General features: G+C 53.4%; 2 protein-coding genes across 3 annotated transcripts; both read right to left on the minus strand.

Annotated features, from left to right (window-relative positions):
- Positions 1–1,616: 1,616 nt before the first annotated feature.
- LOC130154170 (interferon lambda-3-like) lies at positions 1,617–5,513 on the minus strand. Its single transcript, XM_056350002.1, has 5 exons — positions 3,057–5,513; positions 2,726–2,803; positions 2,434–2,577; positions 2,241–2,321; positions 1,617–2,131 (listed from the first exon to the last, which is right to left on the minus strand). Exons 1-5 carry the CDS (start codon positions 3,216–3,218, stop codon positions 2,036–2,038), a joined length of 561 nt encoding a protein of 186 aa, XP_056205977.1. The 5' UTR covers positions 3,219–5,513; the 3' UTR covers positions 1,617–2,035.
- Positions 5,514–9,246: 3,733 nt separating this feature from the next.
- On the minus strand, positions 9,247–14,673 carry LOC130154168 (putative methyltransferase DDB_G0268948). 2 transcript variants are annotated; one of them, XM_056350000.1, is made up of 7 exons: positions 14,569–14,673; positions 12,574–12,702; positions 12,121–12,281; positions 11,633–11,846; positions 10,909–11,009; positions 10,051–10,188; positions 9,247–9,479 (listed from the first exon to the last, which is right to left on the minus strand). In XM_056350000.1, exons 1-7 carry the CDS (start codon positions 14,656–14,658, stop codon positions 9,389–9,391), a joined length of 924 nt encoding a protein of 307 aa, XP_056205975.1. In that variant the 5' UTR covers positions 14,659–14,673; the 3' UTR covers positions 9,247–9,388. The 2 variants fall into 2 exon arrangements, with proteins under 2 accessions (XP_056205975.1, XP_056205976.1); XM_056350001.1 differs by lacking the exon at positions 14,569–14,673 and adding an exon at positions 13,651–13,756.
- Between the last annotated feature and the right edge of the window lie 1,318 nt (positions 14,674–15,991).

Consider the following 15,991-nt stretch of genomic DNA (forward strand, 5'->3'; position numbering starts at 1 on the left):
AGTGAACTTGCTTTGCATGGGAGGTTCCGGGAGGTTAACCTGCCAAAGGCTGCTGTGCGAGGGAGCAGGGATGGTATCGGCACATCTTTCATCTCCTGCCCCTCCAGGACACGCAAAGCGAGGAGCACTGTGACGGACATGATGCCTTGTGAATCCAGCAGAGAGATAAAAAAGGACTGCTGTTCCCTGGCAGTGATTTCTGCCCTCACCTTCTGATTGGGAGAGCTGTGCTGCAACCCTGCTGCTGCTCAGTGGATAGAACTAATTTCCTTCCCTGGAGATGGGCATGCGGGCAGCCCTGCACCTATCCTCCCAGGTGCAGTGGCATCACACACCGTTTTGCAGCAGCTGCATTTCACAATGATTTGATAGATGCCTTAATGGCAGCAGGATAATCTAAATACATCTGTTTGGGGGGATGAGTAAACACCTGCTCTCATTAGGCTTTCCTCTCCAGATCCATGTATCATTTGGATATTGCAGTATAGTACTTCTGGCCAGAAATGTATTAAAAACAACCTCCTCCATAGATGTTGTAGGTCCCACAGAGAGGGATTTCTCACAAGACTTTAAAACCAAGGGGTGAAATTGTGAATTTTGAGGCGGACCCTTCCAAATCAGGCACGGATGGCATCTGCCTTTTCCTGGGAGCGCGTGGCCAGACAGGCAAAGTGTTGCTGCAGCCTGTTTTTTGAAACACGAGCTGTGTTCCGTTTTAACCAAAACCAGGAGCCACTGTGACAGACTGCTGTGTACCAGACACACCACCAGGGCTTTGCCTGCCCGTCCATCATGTTGACCCTACAGCATTTCCCTCCAGATGGGTTTTCAGTGCCTTGGGTGTCACTCCTGACATTTGGTGGCAGTGGATGGGTAGCACCTGTGGCATGGCCAGGTGATAAAATCTATTAAAGCTCCCCAAAGAGCCCAGCAGCTGGCATCTGTCTTCTCCCTGTCCTGGCAAAGCTGTTCCACATAGCAGGGAAGTGCCTCTTGCCCGGGGTTTCTGGTTTCAGAGCAGCGTGCATTCCTGTGCTTGCAGCCGGACAGGCTTCCCTCTCCCTGCGTGTGCTCTTCTCCCCCCATGAAGTCAATATTACCCAAGTGTCCAGGTGTCTGCTTGAAGGCATGTGCATAGGGGTGTCTCGAGTGGCCAGGGCCCATCACTCCTGCAGAAGCAGGTTGAGGGCAGCTGCAAAAGACAGAGGAGCAACAGCCTTTCCCCACCTTTATGCCAGGCTACCTTAGTGTAATTTGCAAATCATTGCTCCCCGTCAGCAATGAGGTTTCATCTGGACGGCGTCCTTGCAAAGCCTGGGCAGGATGAGCAGGCAGTACCTGGGACACACTTTGTGACAAGCATTTATGGCTTGTGTCCCTGGCTGTCTCTTTGCGGGAAGCCATGGCCATGCAGTAGCTCAGCCGCTGGCAGCTCAGTCCCCAGCCCTGCAACCTAAAAGCAGCTAGAGGTGAACGTGAGCGCTAAAGATTTGCTGACTTTCAAATGGTCAAAATTCGTCCAGTGTCCTCCCTCAGCCCCCTCAATAACTTGCTTTTCCAAAGGGATGATGTTATAGCAAAGCCTAATAAAAACGTGATGGCAGCTTGTCTGTTTATGGTATCTGGTTTATTTTTCATATTAAATAGCATGTAAAAAATAATTTATACAGGTAAATATACATAATACTCTCTGTAATAAATAGTAGGTAAAAAAATAGATTTCCTTAAAAACTGTCAGTGTTTTGAAAACCAGCAAAACAAAGATATCAAATAAATACATTCATCCCTATTGAACAGCATCTTTCAGGAACAGCATTTCTTTACCTCCCCCTGAAACATTTATAAATACACAAAACCCCCCAATAATTTAAAAGACCCTAAAAAAACAATTGCTCCCTGAGCTCACATAAATAAGAAAAATGCTTAAATAGGAAATACAGTCCAGTGATGTAATAAAAATAATTCTTCCCAGTCCTCGGGGCATCCTTTGGGGCTGGTGAGCACCGTGTCATGCCGGCTGTGCTGCCGGTGGGGGCTAAGTGCATTGCTCCCGGAGGGCTGTGCACCGCAGGTCATTCAGCACTTGGAAGAGGTGGAGGATGGTGGAGGCTTCCAGGCAACTGGTGGTCTCCTGCAGTGGGAGGAAAGGGCAGGTTAGCACTGGAGACGGTGTAGTGGGCCCTGCAGAGCCGTGCAGTCACTAACACCCCACAGCCCTTTGCCCTGCTGGCCTGACTTACTGTGTCCTTGGCCACCTGCAGCTTCTGCAGCCAGTGCCTCAGTTTCCCAGAGGGCTGATGTGAAGGAGCCTCCATGGCCAGCTGCAAGTAAAGCACCTGCGTAAGGACCAGCTGTGCCCCATGGCGATGCTGCCAGCACCAGGGTTGCTCAGCTGGCATGAGCCTGGTTTTTTTGGGGGGGCGGATCACTTACACAGCCTCGCAGGTCCTCCCGGGCTTGGGTGAGGAAGGCCAGGGGCTGCTGGCGTGTCTCAGCGAACTTGGGGGCAGCAGAGAGCCCCAACATGGTGGTGGCAAGGTCCAGTTCAGCTTCTACCAGCATCATTCGATCATGCACCTGTGGGCAGAGGCATCCCGGTTAGGGACCCAAAGCACAACAGCTGGCTGCAGGCTGGAGCACAGGGGCTCAAAGACCTGCCCAGGGGTGTGGATGGAGGTAGGACCAGCTAACAGGAGGTCCTGGCTGGAGGTTGCCTTGCTCTTACCGACAGCTCTGCTGGGTTCCATTTCCTATGGAAGAGCCTGGTGTTGCATCTGCGGTTCGACTGATGCATGATGGCCTCCTGCAGGCATAAACCAAGAGAGAGATTGAAAAGCTGTCATCCTGACTTTTGGCAATACTGTGCAATGCCAGTCAGCCTTGAGGGGGATGAAATTTGGCCCAGCATCCCTCTTGTCCCCAAATTCCCTTGTAAAACATCCTCCTCCCCAAACTGCTGCAGAAAACATCCACCATGTCACTCTGGGTCTCAAGTTCGACATCCCCGCTGCCTTGCCCCCACCAGCCCCCAGCCCCCCATTGCCAGTGGTACTCACAAAATGCATCTTCATCTTCTGCACAGCCTTCAGCTCATGGGGCACAGGGAACTGGTACTTGGACAGGCTGCAGCTCTTCTTCAGGGCATCCTGGGGGAAGGCGGCCCCAAGGCTGGCCCCCAGCACCAGTGCAAGCAGCGGGGTGAAGCCGAGGCACAGCATTTTGCTGACGAGAGCCTGATGGTGAGCGGGTTACAATGAAGCAAGGGTGCTGCAGTACACGAAGCCAGAGAGGATGAACTGGAGTGCTCCAGGCTGGATCCACTAAATCCCTGATGTAGCGATGCCTGACGGTGTTGCTGTGGGTGGCTCGCTTGGCTGCAGGGCTGCTGGGCTGCTGGCTGGTCTGAGGGCTGCTTCGTCTTCTTGGCTGTGGCTGCCTTGCTCCCCATCGCCCTGGCTTTTTATGCCGCCTGCCCGACGTGATTGCGCTTTCAGGTTGGTAGGAAAATCCGCGGCCTGGCGGCTCTGAAAACGGGAAACTGAAAGCATCGACGGGAATCCCGCCTCCAGCTGCCTGCCTGCCCTGCTGCCTGCCTCACCACCTGTCCACGGGCGCACCCTGTGCCCTGGAGGTGCAGGGATATGCTCGGGCTGCCTTCATCGCACCCCTCCGAGGGAGCTGAACAGGGGGGATGATGCTGCCATGTTGAGTGGTGCAGAGGTGCTGGCAAGTGTGGAGAAACCTGCACACAACCCTGCTCGGCACCACACTGAAAGCTGCAGGAGACTCCCAGGCGTGCAGCCCCCCAGGGACAGCGGGCTCAGGGCAGCCAGGAGGCTTCTGGTGCCCCACAAGTGGCAGCAGGAGTTCATGCCTCGGTTTCCCCACAGGAAGCACAGCACAACAGCCATGGCAGGGAGCGGGCAGAAGCAGCAGCCAGGAATGGGCACTGCATAATGCAGGCTGCAGGCATGAGCTTCACCTGTGTATTATCCTGAGGGACCAGGCTCGCTGCGAAAGCAGGAAAGAGGGTGAAAGCAGCAGCACTTCCACCTTGCGTTTTGCAGGTGGGACATAGTCCTGTGCAGGGGCTCTGCTGGAGATGAGCGGGACCACCAGCCCCACCAGCCACTGGAGCTGGCAGGAGTTTCCTCCCTGTTTAGCCTGGAAACGCAAATATCATGTATTGACACCTCTCCGCTGACAGCTGGAAGAGCGACCCCATTCAGCAAAATCTGACCTTCCCTCCGGTAACCCCCTGCGATGCGAAGCTATCAGTGCTGCACGTTTTGTTTCATGCATTCATCAAGTAGTAAATATAGGAAATTAGGGCAATACCTGTATCTAAAAAGCAAATACACAGTAAGGCAGGAGTAGGCAAAATGCACTTTGCATTGCCTCATGTGGTGGCCACAGAAAAACACTGTTCCAAAAGGACCCAATTTTTAATGTTCACATCTGGAAATAAACTGCTGACTTCAAGGAGTCCAAACAAACAGGAGAAGTTATTGCACCAGGTTGTGGTAGGATACACTTACGGGTATGTTTTCTCGTGTTCAGATGAACTTTCACATGTTTCAGGGTGTGCCCACTGCCTGCTGTCCTGCCAGTAGACATCACCAAGAGCCCCTGAGCCTTCAGGCTAAACAGCCCCAGCTCTCAGCCTTTCCTCATAGGAGAGATGCTCCAGTCCCCTCATCATCTTTGTGGTACTTCATTGGACTCTCTCCAGTATGTCCATCTTGACCAGAACTGGATCCAGCACTCCAGGGGTGGCCTCACCAGTGCTGAGCAGAGGGGAAGAATCACCTCCCTTAGCTTGTGGAAACACTCTTCCCCATGCAGCCCCGGATGCTGTTCACCTTCTTTGCTGCAAGGGCACATTTCTGGCTCATGTTCAACCTAGTGTCCAACAGGGCATTTTCTACCAAGCTGCTTTCCAGCTGGATGGCCCCCAGCATGTCCCAGTGCCTGCAGTTGTTCCCACCCAGGTGCAGGACTTTGATCTTCCCCTTGTTGAACGGCATGAGGTTCCCATCAGCCCATTTCTCCAGCCTGTTGAGGTCTCCATGGATGGCAGCAGGACCCTCTGGTGTGTCACTTGCTCCTCCCAGTCTGGTGTCATCGGTGAACTTGGTACACTCTGCCTCATGGTCCATATGAAGAGGTTAAGCAGGACTGGCTGTTGACCCACAGGGTCCATCCAGCCTTTCCTGAGCCCTTCCCCTGCCCCAGCAGCATCTCCAAAAGCTCAGGTATTTCCTGGAAAACCACAGTGGAGATGAAGAGGAGTGGAGACAGCAGGCAGGGAGCAGCATGGCTTCTACAGCGGCTATTTCCCCCTTCGCCAGACTGCATGCAGACACAGCTTGGAGAAGAGCTAGGACAGCAAAATATGGTGCTAAAGCCTGATAGCACAGTGGGTACAGGATGTCACTTCATTGCTGCTGGACCAGGCTCCCATGCCAGCCATCCCCGCTGCAGCAGGCTATGTGAGGTCTGCAATTAAAAGCCTGAGCAAGGTCTTTGCCTTCTTGATGAACAAGACAACAGCACTGCCTTTCCTCTCTGCCATTAAAGAAATGCACAGCTATCGAGGAATTATTTTAATTCAATGCAATAAGCTCACGATCAATATAACTGTGAAATAAAAGCCCAAACCAGCATAACTAAATTCACGTACATCACCCAAGCGATGCTCAGCTCAGCTGGAAGATGGCACCTTAGTAGAAAATTCTAATGAATGTAAAAATAAATGTGCCCCCCAGTGAGAGAGGGGAGGGAGTGGGGGTCCCAGCACTGCCTGGAACTCTGGGTCACAGTGGAGCAGCTGGAGGGCAATAGTGGCTCAAGGTCCCACATGGTGGAGCTTGGCTGGCTCACAGGACAGGCACTGTGGGGTGTTTCTTCCTCCCGACCAAGGCACGAGCCAGGCTAGGGTGTTTTGGCACCCGGGTTGGGATCTCCAATGGCTGCTGGCAGGGCTAGAGCAAGGTTCCCAGCACCCAGGCGGTGATGTCCAGCAGTGAGATGGTGATGTCCAGTACCTGCTGTGCTGGCATAGCCTCACCTGCAGGCCCATGGACCCAGAGCATGGCTGGAAGACTGCCCTGGCACACACGTAGATCCACCATGAACCACTGCCCCATGCCATAAGCCCCTGCTGAGGACACTCTTGGTTCACCCATCGGGTTATGGAGCAGCATCCTATCCCTGTGGGACCTGGCTTCTTTGGTTCCTCTTCCCCATTGCTGTGGCTTTTATCTACTGCCTGTCATTTGTGGTTAGAGAAGCAAAGCAAAACCTCATCACTTCATGCAGGCAAAGAAATCTAGACGCACCAAAGGAAAAGTGAAAGCTGAGTGGTGAAGCCGGGGCCATCAGTGCAGCTACCCGGCACTTAGGGCAGCTGTGACGAAGGGCTGAAGATCTCCTGGGCACCTTGCTCAGATGTTTGTGCCTCATTTTCCACCAGCCATAGCCAAGCCTGCGAGTGCCTGGCTGAGCAGTAATGAGGGCTTTTCTCTGATGGGGCGCAGTCTTGCCTTCCTGGGCATCGGCACACCTGCTAGTGTCTTGCACAGCAATGCCACGCTCCACCATACCTTGGTCCCCAGCTTGGCCAGCAAAGCCTGGCTGCATTTGGCATGGCTCCTCCAAACCATGCTAGTACCAGCTCCTGCCATGAGAGTGGAAGGTCCTCCAAAGCCGGCACAAGCCAGGGACACCACATCGTGCCTGGTGGGGTCTACAGGGCACTGGGGACCTACCACAGCCATCGCTCCAGCTTTGACTGCAGATGGTATCATGCCGGGAGGGCAGCGTGATGGCGGTGATGGAGCTCCCTCCTCAGATTCACACAGTCCAGCAGGCTAGAGCCACTTGAACTTGCTCAGAGGAAGAAATCCCGAGTGCGTGGGAGATCCCGGGTGTGAGAAGGAAAGCGAAACCTGGCAGGGCTTCGGGCAGAGCTGACATGAGTGCTGGGTGAGGCAATCACCTTTGAGTCATCAGCTGCCACGTGGCATGTGTGGAAAAGCCTTGGCCACGAGCCATGCCATTGCAGTGGGTAAGGACGAGCCCAGGTCACTCCTTTGTGACCCTTCTGGAGCTGGTGGGCTCATCTGCTAGAAACTGGCTCCTGCTGAAGTCGCTGGTCTTGGAAAGGAGATGGCAAGAACCAAAAAAGTGCCCCAAAGAAGCCAGCTATAAAAATAAAATGCTGGGTGATGTGTGGGAGCCCTGCCTATGGCCTGGTGGTGCTGGGACAGGGGACATCAGGTGACCTTTGCTTGGCAGCCATCACCAGACCTGTCTCTGCCAGCCCAGGGTGTCAGTGCCACTGAGGTGCTGCTGGCCCTGCTACATACCCCAGAACCCTTCACCACCTCTTGGCACGCGTGAGCTGTAGCTGCTACCACGATGTCAGGCTGGTTTGTGCCACTCCACGTGTCTCACGCCGTTGACATCATGCCCAAGTGTGTCGGTGATGCAATCCCTCGTGTTACATCACACCAGTCACCCTCTGCCTCATTCTGGGGGATGTGCTGAGCATCCAGCTGATGCCAGGGCTGTTAATCACGAAGTTAATTAGCGAGCAAATTTAAACAGACTTGTTTTGAAGTGAAGAAAAAGCCCAAACAAGCACTTTTTCCCCAAAGCCTTTGTGCTGGCACTGTACGGACATGGGGTTTCCCCTCCCACAGGACATCTCCCTGCCCAGGCACTGCTGCGGGGACACACCTCACTAGGACAAGTCGTGCCAGCTGAGCTGGAGCTTCCCCAGCCAAGGCAGCCCTACAGGCCACCGACACCCCGGTAGCCATGTCATCCGGTGCAGTCCCAGCTGGGGAGGGACCTCTAGTGCTCCCGCAGGAGATGACAAGCCACCAGCTCCATCCTCACCCAGCAAGGGAGGTTTTATGGCCACTGCTCAACCAAACACAACCCGCACCCAGTGCAGCCTCTTCCTCAGTGACTGGCAGCAGGGCTGAATCCAGCATCACTGCTCAATGAGGTCTTCTCCAACACGCAGCCACGGACACAGAGACCAGCCTCGCATCAGTGATGGGCTTTCCTCCCTGCTGCCATCTTCCCGGGATCCCAGAACCCTCCTGGAAACCACCAAGCAGGGTCAAAACCTTTGCTCCCCACCCTGAGCAAGCTGAGCCAGCACTCAGTGGAGATACACCCAGGGTCCAGCACCTTCACCCGGTCACAGAGGCTCAGTCTCTGTACCCACAGCAGGACCATACCCAAGAGCCCCAGGACCACAGCTGAAGCACCTCCAAGCCCTCCCCTCCACAGCTGAAGTCTCCCTCCAGGTGCTGTGTCTGGGGCAGGGAGAAGAGATATCACTTCTGCCTTTCTTAATGATGCACCAAGGTACAACCAGGTGAGGCCAAAGCCCTCCCCATGGCATCAGGGTATCCTTCTTGCCAAGGGCAGGAATTACAGGAAAGGGAAAGCTCCCCACAGAGGCTGCACCCGGACTTAAAATATCCAGAAAGCAAACAGGAAGGGACCTGTGCTGGGCTGTGCCCAGCTTTGAACCCTGTTGCGTCCACCTGCTCCTCCCTGAAACGCAGCCTCTAATCTTTGCAGCATGGGCGAGCGAGCGATAGCGGGCTGGGACAGAGGGGACCACAAACGTGCTCTGCTGCGGCAACAATCCCAGAAAGACTCCTGAGCTGTGCTGAGGGCGAGTTAACTTCTTGAGAGCCAAAGCAGGAGTGCTGGCACAGTGATGGGCAATCCTGGGGCAGGTCACCTGCCGATACACCTGCACCAGCCAGCAAAGCACCAGGGATGGGGTCTCATACTGGGTGAGAACAGCCCCTTTCGAGCTCACCTTTCAAAAGGCAGCACATGGCTTCTACTTTGCCTGGGCAGGGAAAGGGGCGAATGGTCCTTTCTACCTAAAACCCATCTTACTCCATGAAACAGAAGACCTCAGACTCAGGGCCTAAGTAAGCAACGTCCGTGAAGTGTCATTATTCCCACCCCAGTAGGTGCTCTGCAGCTTCTCTTAAAAAGAGAACAACAAGCAACTTTTTCTCAGCTTTTTTTATTAATTGTGTAAGAAATGCAGCAAGTTTATCAGCTGTTACTTTGATTCTCATCACCATGTGCAATCCAACCATCACCAGTCTGAAACTGAACCCTTCCAGAGCTGAAAGCACAGCACTGGGCAGACAACGAGGGCCAAAGTGGACAGGAACCCAAGAGCAGGCAGAAACCCCAGTCTGCTTTCCACAAAAGATCAAAATTTTAATCACCAGAATCAGTATCAATCTTCCCAAGGAATAATGAGTGGCTGCAAGTGGGGTGTTAGGAGACAAACCACTATTTCCTTCCCTTCCCGCACCAGTTCAGGAGAAGTTTCCTCTCACCGTCCCTTGCATGCCAGCACACAGACATGTCTCACATAGAACTCCACTGGGGTTTCACGAGAAGAAACTCCCATTGTCTCCAGCATCCTAAAACAAGAAGCAGAAGCAGCGTCTCGTTCCGCCCAGCCAGCTCCCACCTGACATGGGGTGACATCTACAACCAGAGACATATCTTTCCCACCTAAAGCACAGAGGTCTTGACAGCAGTTGCTTCCACCACAGGCCAATGAATAAATTAACAGACACAGGGATGCCTCCTCTTCCCAGCTTTGCAGTGGAGCCTTGTTGTGGGCCAAAATAGTTAAGATGCAACTGCCAATGCTTTTCCTGCCCTCTGCTAATCAAGAGGGAAGCAAAGAAACTCAAGATACCTCTGACACAAGACTTGCATGGACACGCAAGTGCATGGAAACGTACAGCCACACAGACTTGGACTTAAAGTCAGCTGTCTCAAACTAAGGTCAAACATGCTGTGAGCAGCTGAGGATCTCCTGTTTAACCTCTGACAAGAATCCATGCACACCTGGGGGGAAGGAGAGAGCACATCACTGTGCAGCTCACTTGGAGCTTTGAAGGGGCCTCTGCAACCTTACGCTTCATGCACTGTATGAGGCAGGTCCTTAATATCCTGCTAGTTGTCTCAAAAGGTTTTCCTCACCTCTTTTCAGTCTCTTGGAGCAGGGATTTTGCGGCTTCGGGGTCGTTCTTCATAAAGGTTTGATATGGAGAGGCAGACTCCATGTAACCAACCACATCAGCGACAGTCATGGGAATTTTGTCAAAAATATTGGTGACTCTAGAAGAGAGACAGGGAAGCAAGGGGCATTGGCAAGTTAAATCTCAAAGGCAATAGAACAAGGACAACAGAATGAGGTGGCGGTGAATAGAATAGCTGACACCATCAGAGGTCCAACACATGGAAAAAACATCTGAAGATCTAACTAAAGCACTACTGGAGAAGCAGAGATGGTCCCAGGGACCATCTAACGTAGTCTGTGACTGGAACACCCTTTCGATACTGGCCTGCCTGCAGAGCCCATTCCCTTCCAGCAGGCAGGACACCAACACATCCTTTTTGCCTGCGAAGTCAGCCCTGGCCCCATGCCTTGGTGGGAAGGCAGGCACCGGCTCCCTCAGAGGTCAGGGGCAGGTTCTTTCTCTCACTCCATTCTTCCCCTGCATCCAGTAAGCAATCTGCCCAGAAGCCTCAAGTCATCATAAACCACCAACGAAAAAAAATCTAACCCAATTCTGTTTTGAGCAGGAAGGCTCCTTGCAGCCCTTCAACCACACTTGCTAGCCCACCACAAAGTAGCGTGAAATCCAACGGGAATGCAAATGCAGCCACATGGTTCTGCCACCACGTAAAGGCATTTGCTGAAGCCTGGCAGCTACCTGCTCTGGCAAACCTGGCTCCTTTATGTCCTTGCTGGGCCAGTGGCAGAGCAGCCCTGTAGAGTAGGAGAGACACCATCTTTATCTGCTCCTGGTGCTGCACCAAGGGGTTTCTGCTCACCTCTTCTTGTCTGGAAATGGCAAGGCCTCGAAGATCTCTTTGTAGTCATCCATGACATGTTTTACTCTATTATGCGCGTATTTCAAAATCAGGTCCCAGTTCTACAAAGACAGCATATTAAAAACAAACACAAAACCACTTGAAGCTTTCAGTTTCCACTTAACTCAGGTTTGCTTGGCCCTATAGCTGATACATGTATGTATTGATTTTTTTTAATACTCCTTACATTAAAATACACCAAAATTTTGCTTAGTGTCAAGAATTTAAGGATCCTATTTTATTATAGAGATAAGGGTCCTGTCTTCCTCCCTACACTGCTCTTACTCATAGCAGAAAGTCTCCTTGACACTCTTTGTCAAGAAACGTCACTTTAAGAAGAACCTCTTTCCGCACAGTTTCTGCTTCCCATTATCTTCACTGTGATCAGGGCAACAAGAGCAGACTCTTTGATGATACCAGCCCCCCAAATCTGCTCTGCAGCCCTTCTCACCACAGAGTCTGCCCTACTAATCCTAATGTCCCTCTTCTCCTCCAGCCAGCCCTAGCACTGCACGGGAGCCACTAAACCCTATCTCAGCCTTATCCCTGTATTTAACCATCCCTCCGCCCCATCCTGCAATAGGAGTCCTCTAGTCATATTCCCCAAGCCCACTGCTTTCCCCTCTGCGTCTAAGTACTACACATTTCCCCCTGCCCAGACCAGGTTTTGGTTTCATTATCTCACCTCTCTGAAGACTTTGGTCAGCTTTTCAGAGCAGTTTCCATAGCGCAGACTCATATCCACGGTGTAGGTGCTGATGACCATGCAACCACCCGGCTTAACCACCCGGTTTGCTTCTCTCATGAACTTCTCTATATCAAACCAGTGTGCGGCTGTAAATGAAGTCAGGAGGTCCACCGAGGCATCCTCAAATGGCAGCTCCTCTGCAGGGCACACGCTGGAAGGGGGAAGGGAAAAAGGCAGTGTGCAATATGGGTATTAGAAAGTAGGACATGAAGTTAGTGGGTATTTTTTGGAGTTCATGATGACTGTTTGGGATGCAAGCCCACAACTACCGTTAAGTCTAGGGGAGTGCCTGTTTATATCAGGAATCACATGAAATGGGATTTCCTTTGGTGCCAGCTGGCTCTTAGAACAGTCATACTCACAAACCACCACCCTCCATGTGAGGACCCAGATTTTGCCTTTGAGCTTGCTCCCCTGACACTCACAGGTAGGAGACGTTGGGCATGGAGGCCTCATCCCTAGCCTCCTGGATCTGCGCTTCACTGATGTCTGTTCCCACCACCTTCTTGAAGTGCTCTGCAAGGAAGCGGGTGCCTTGTCCAGACCCACAGCCAACATCCACTACCAGCTCAGCAGGGTTTGCCCTCTGCAGGAGAAGTGGATGCCTGTCAGTGGGCGGCCACCCAACTTCTGTGCTCTTACCCCATTCCTTCCCCAGCATCCAACCAGGAACAGCCTTAGTTAGCATGGCACAACCCACGGAACGGCTCTTCCGTGCCCACATCTTACCTTAAGTCCTACTGATTAATTCTTCCCCACAGCACCAACCAAGGTAACACTCCCAAAAGGTAAATACTAATACCTGCAAATAACTACTGCCCACAAGTAACGGAATATTACCTTGGTTTTTTCCTACAGCCTGGCCATACCCCACGTACCTTTTCCTGCAGGTAGCCGAGGATGGTTTGCTGCAGCTCTTTGCCTGGTGCAAACCTGTATTTCTGGTAAACAGCCGCGTGCCCTCTTCCCTCAAACATCTGAGTGGCCATGCTTGGGTGACCTGGCACCTGGGAGGAGGCAGCAAGCCAGGTTTGTCACCATGAGATCAACCTCCTCCTGCCTCCTTCGCGTGTGACCGCAGGCACTAAAGTCTCCAGTTCCTGGCAGGGGCCGAGGGAGCACTTTCCCCATGAGGTTCCAGTGAGGGAGCATGAACCTGCTGTCCAGGCATCCCTCCCACAGGTATCATAGATATCACAGAAGCAAACCAGCAGCCTCTGACAAGGAAATGCTTTCTAGGCTTTTAAATCCTTCTCCTTAACCCTTTGCTTTCCCCACTCACCTGGGTGTCTTTTGAAATAAATCACCATTACAGCTGGAATATCTTTGAATTTGGGGGTGGGGGGTGGGGATGGGACGACGACTGAGCAGAGCAGCAGAAAAAACAGCAGCAGCAAAGTCTGGGGTTTTGGGGTTTTTGAAGGAAATCTATGTTTTAGTACCAGCAATGCAATCACAGCAACTCCACCCTGCACTTTCTGAACCTTCCGATTATTTTTTTTGTCCCTTCCTGCCCCAGAAAGGCTCAAAGTCTCTTTGAACCCCCGTGCCCCGTTACCCAGAAGCACCCGGGGGGCGAGCCTGGCCTCCCACCCGCTGGCTGCCGCCCCAGCAGCAGCACCCAGCCCTCCCTGGCTCGCCCACCCCTTTCGCCCCCAGCTGCCACACACCAGGCGGGCCCTGCACCGGCGGGCAGGGTCCCACGAGCCGAGGCGCTGCAGCTGCTGGCACACGGCTCCTGGCCGCGGGCGGCTCTGGGCTGTATTCTGTCCATCTGGGTGCCCGAGCAGGCGCTGCCCGAGACAGCAACGGCCCGGCCAGGCGGGCTCCCTGCCTCGTCTGACGAGCAAGCCCACCCCCCCGCACGCCCCCGGCCCGGGCAGAAGGGCGCAACAACTGCGAGTCTCTCCAGTGACGCGCAAATATCCGACCCCTGGCGCTACGGGTTATCGTACCCTGCGATGCCAGGAGAGACGCGGAGCTCGGTAGCGGCTCGGCCAGCGCAGGAGCAGCCGCTCGCAGCAGGGAAGAGCCGCCCAGCCAAAGCCCCGTGGGGAGAGGAGCCCTCCGCGCCCAGAGAAGCCTGCTCCCACCAGCGAGACCCCCGCCCCGGCAGCTTCACCCCCGCTCTCCCCGCCTGCAGCCCCCGTCCGCAACCGCTCCCACCACCAGCACCTCCCGCTCGGGCCTCCGGAGGGCCCCCAGGAAAGGGAAGAGCCAAGGGAAAAGGAAGGGGAAAGGGAAGGGGAAGGCAGGCACCGCCCCCGGTACCGCCCGCCCCGCCAGCGCCGCCCCCGCTGCCCCCCCGCTGCCGGCCGGGGCGGGCACACGCAGGCGGTGGCCAGGGGCCGCTGGCGCCCGAGAGCCGGGCCTCGGCCCTCGCACGCTTCGTGTGGTTGTTACCTGGGGCCGGCTTTCGGAGCGGCCGCCAACCGGCGGTGCTCAGCAGCCCCGCACGCCTCGGGAGGCGGGTGCTTGAGGCCGGCAGATGCCGCAAGGTGGCAGGAGGACAGGATTCGCATGCTGCGGGTACCCAAAGCTGTACCTGCGGAGGTCTGGCTGCGCCTGAAGTCCCCTCCTGTTGTCCAGCAGAAAAAGAAGAGGCATAAATAGAGCCCGTATAACCCCAGTACCGACTTCAAGAGCACGGAGTGTTGGTATCTCAGGACTAGACAAAGACCCTCCCCTGATTCAGGGCAGGTTTTTACCCCTTCCCACACTAGAGTGATGCTGGTTACATCTGAAGCCAGCAGAGCCGTGGCTTGCTTTGCCCATGCACTTCAGTTGGCATTTTGCACAGCGCTTGTGAATCTCTGCTAATCAGCACAGCCTTTAAGCCTCTCCTAATTTTAAGAGAAATCAGTGGAACTTACCCAGGGACTGAAGATGGAGGCCACCTTGAAGCAGTCTGCTGAATCAAAGCTTAGGTTGGAGTTACTGGGCTTGTGTTCCAAATAGTTCATTTGCGTCACCCACTGCTTAATTGTTCCAGGAGTGCATATCTGCACCAAGAGAAAATACAACACAAGCACCAAAGGTCCCCATGTTTTTATAACCCGCGGTGTCCTGCAGCAGCTGGCAAGAGTCTGGCCTCTTTGGGGTTTAGATACCCTAATTTTGCTGGCTCTCTGCTGAAAGGATGACCGCATAATGGAAGGGATGATGTCCTGGGCTTCAGTTACCTGCCCTCTTCCTAACTCTGAGCTCCCTGTAGCACAGGCCGCTCTGATGGGCAATGTACAGATGACACTTAACCAATTGTCCTCTGGCTACAGCCGAGACCAAATGCTTGCAGTTAAAGAAAATACAAGCCAGGCATGAGCTGCAAATGGCATGAGTCTTTTTCTAAGCTCTCCCAGACTTTGGCACACTGGATTCAGCTGCCTTTGACTTCCTACTCCAGCTCTATTCTATTCCCCAAGTGACAGATAATTTCCAATGGTCCTGCACCATGCAGCAATAAATTGGTCTCCTTGACCTTTGGATTGCTGAGCCTTAGCCCAAAAGTGAGTTATACCCCAGGCACCGAGAATCAGACACTGTCCATCACCCCTACCAGCCTGCTTATTAAATCCATAAGCTTTAAGGAATACCAAAGCCCCCTGGGGTCTTCCCAACACGTTTCCCAAACCTACAGGCCCTGCTGATTGAAATTATGTAGCGGGGTCCTAAATTAATAGACCTCCAAACCCTAACCTTAATGCAGAAAAGGAGATCATAAGATACCGGCATCCCTCTGTTCCTGTTCTCCTGAAGTCTTGTGCCTGTTGGCTCTGCCTCCTCCCCACCTTTGTGCCTCTGCACAATTCTGTGGCAAACTAGCTCCCAGAGCTTTGCTTTTCCAAACAGCGTCAGCAAGCTAAGCCCTAACCTTGTATATGGCCAGGAGATCAATTCCTGTCCTTGGCAAATAGAGAGGTACTTGTCTGAGTGCTTCTTACACCTCCCTGTGCTCCTCTGCTGCCGGCGGTCCCATCCCGCACCATCCTACAGCGGTCCAAGTGTGCAGCCGTCCTCCCTGCTCAGCCGCTGGGGTTTCACCACAGCCTCTGGGACCATTTCCAGATAGATGTTTGGGTTTTTTTTCCCTGGGAGTACATCTCATTCAGAAATTTATTTAAAAAAAATAATCTATCTATTTTTGGGGAAAAAAGCCCAAATGAGACTCCCGTCAGTCTTCTCGCATCACTTGTCAGTATTTTTCACAAACAGCACTGTCATTTCTGCCATGCTGAAATGTCTCATCTTGATATGGAAAAAGCCATTTTGTTAATATTATTGTGGCTCGTTTCATTG

This window comes from Falco biarmicus, chromosome 8 (assembly GCF_023638135.1).
Source record: "Falco biarmicus isolate bFalBia1 chromosome 8, bFalBia1.pri, whole genome shotgun sequence".
In the NCBI taxonomy this organism is placed as follows: domain Eukaryota; kingdom Metazoa; phylum Chordata; class Aves; order Falconiformes; family Falconidae; genus Falco; species Falco biarmicus.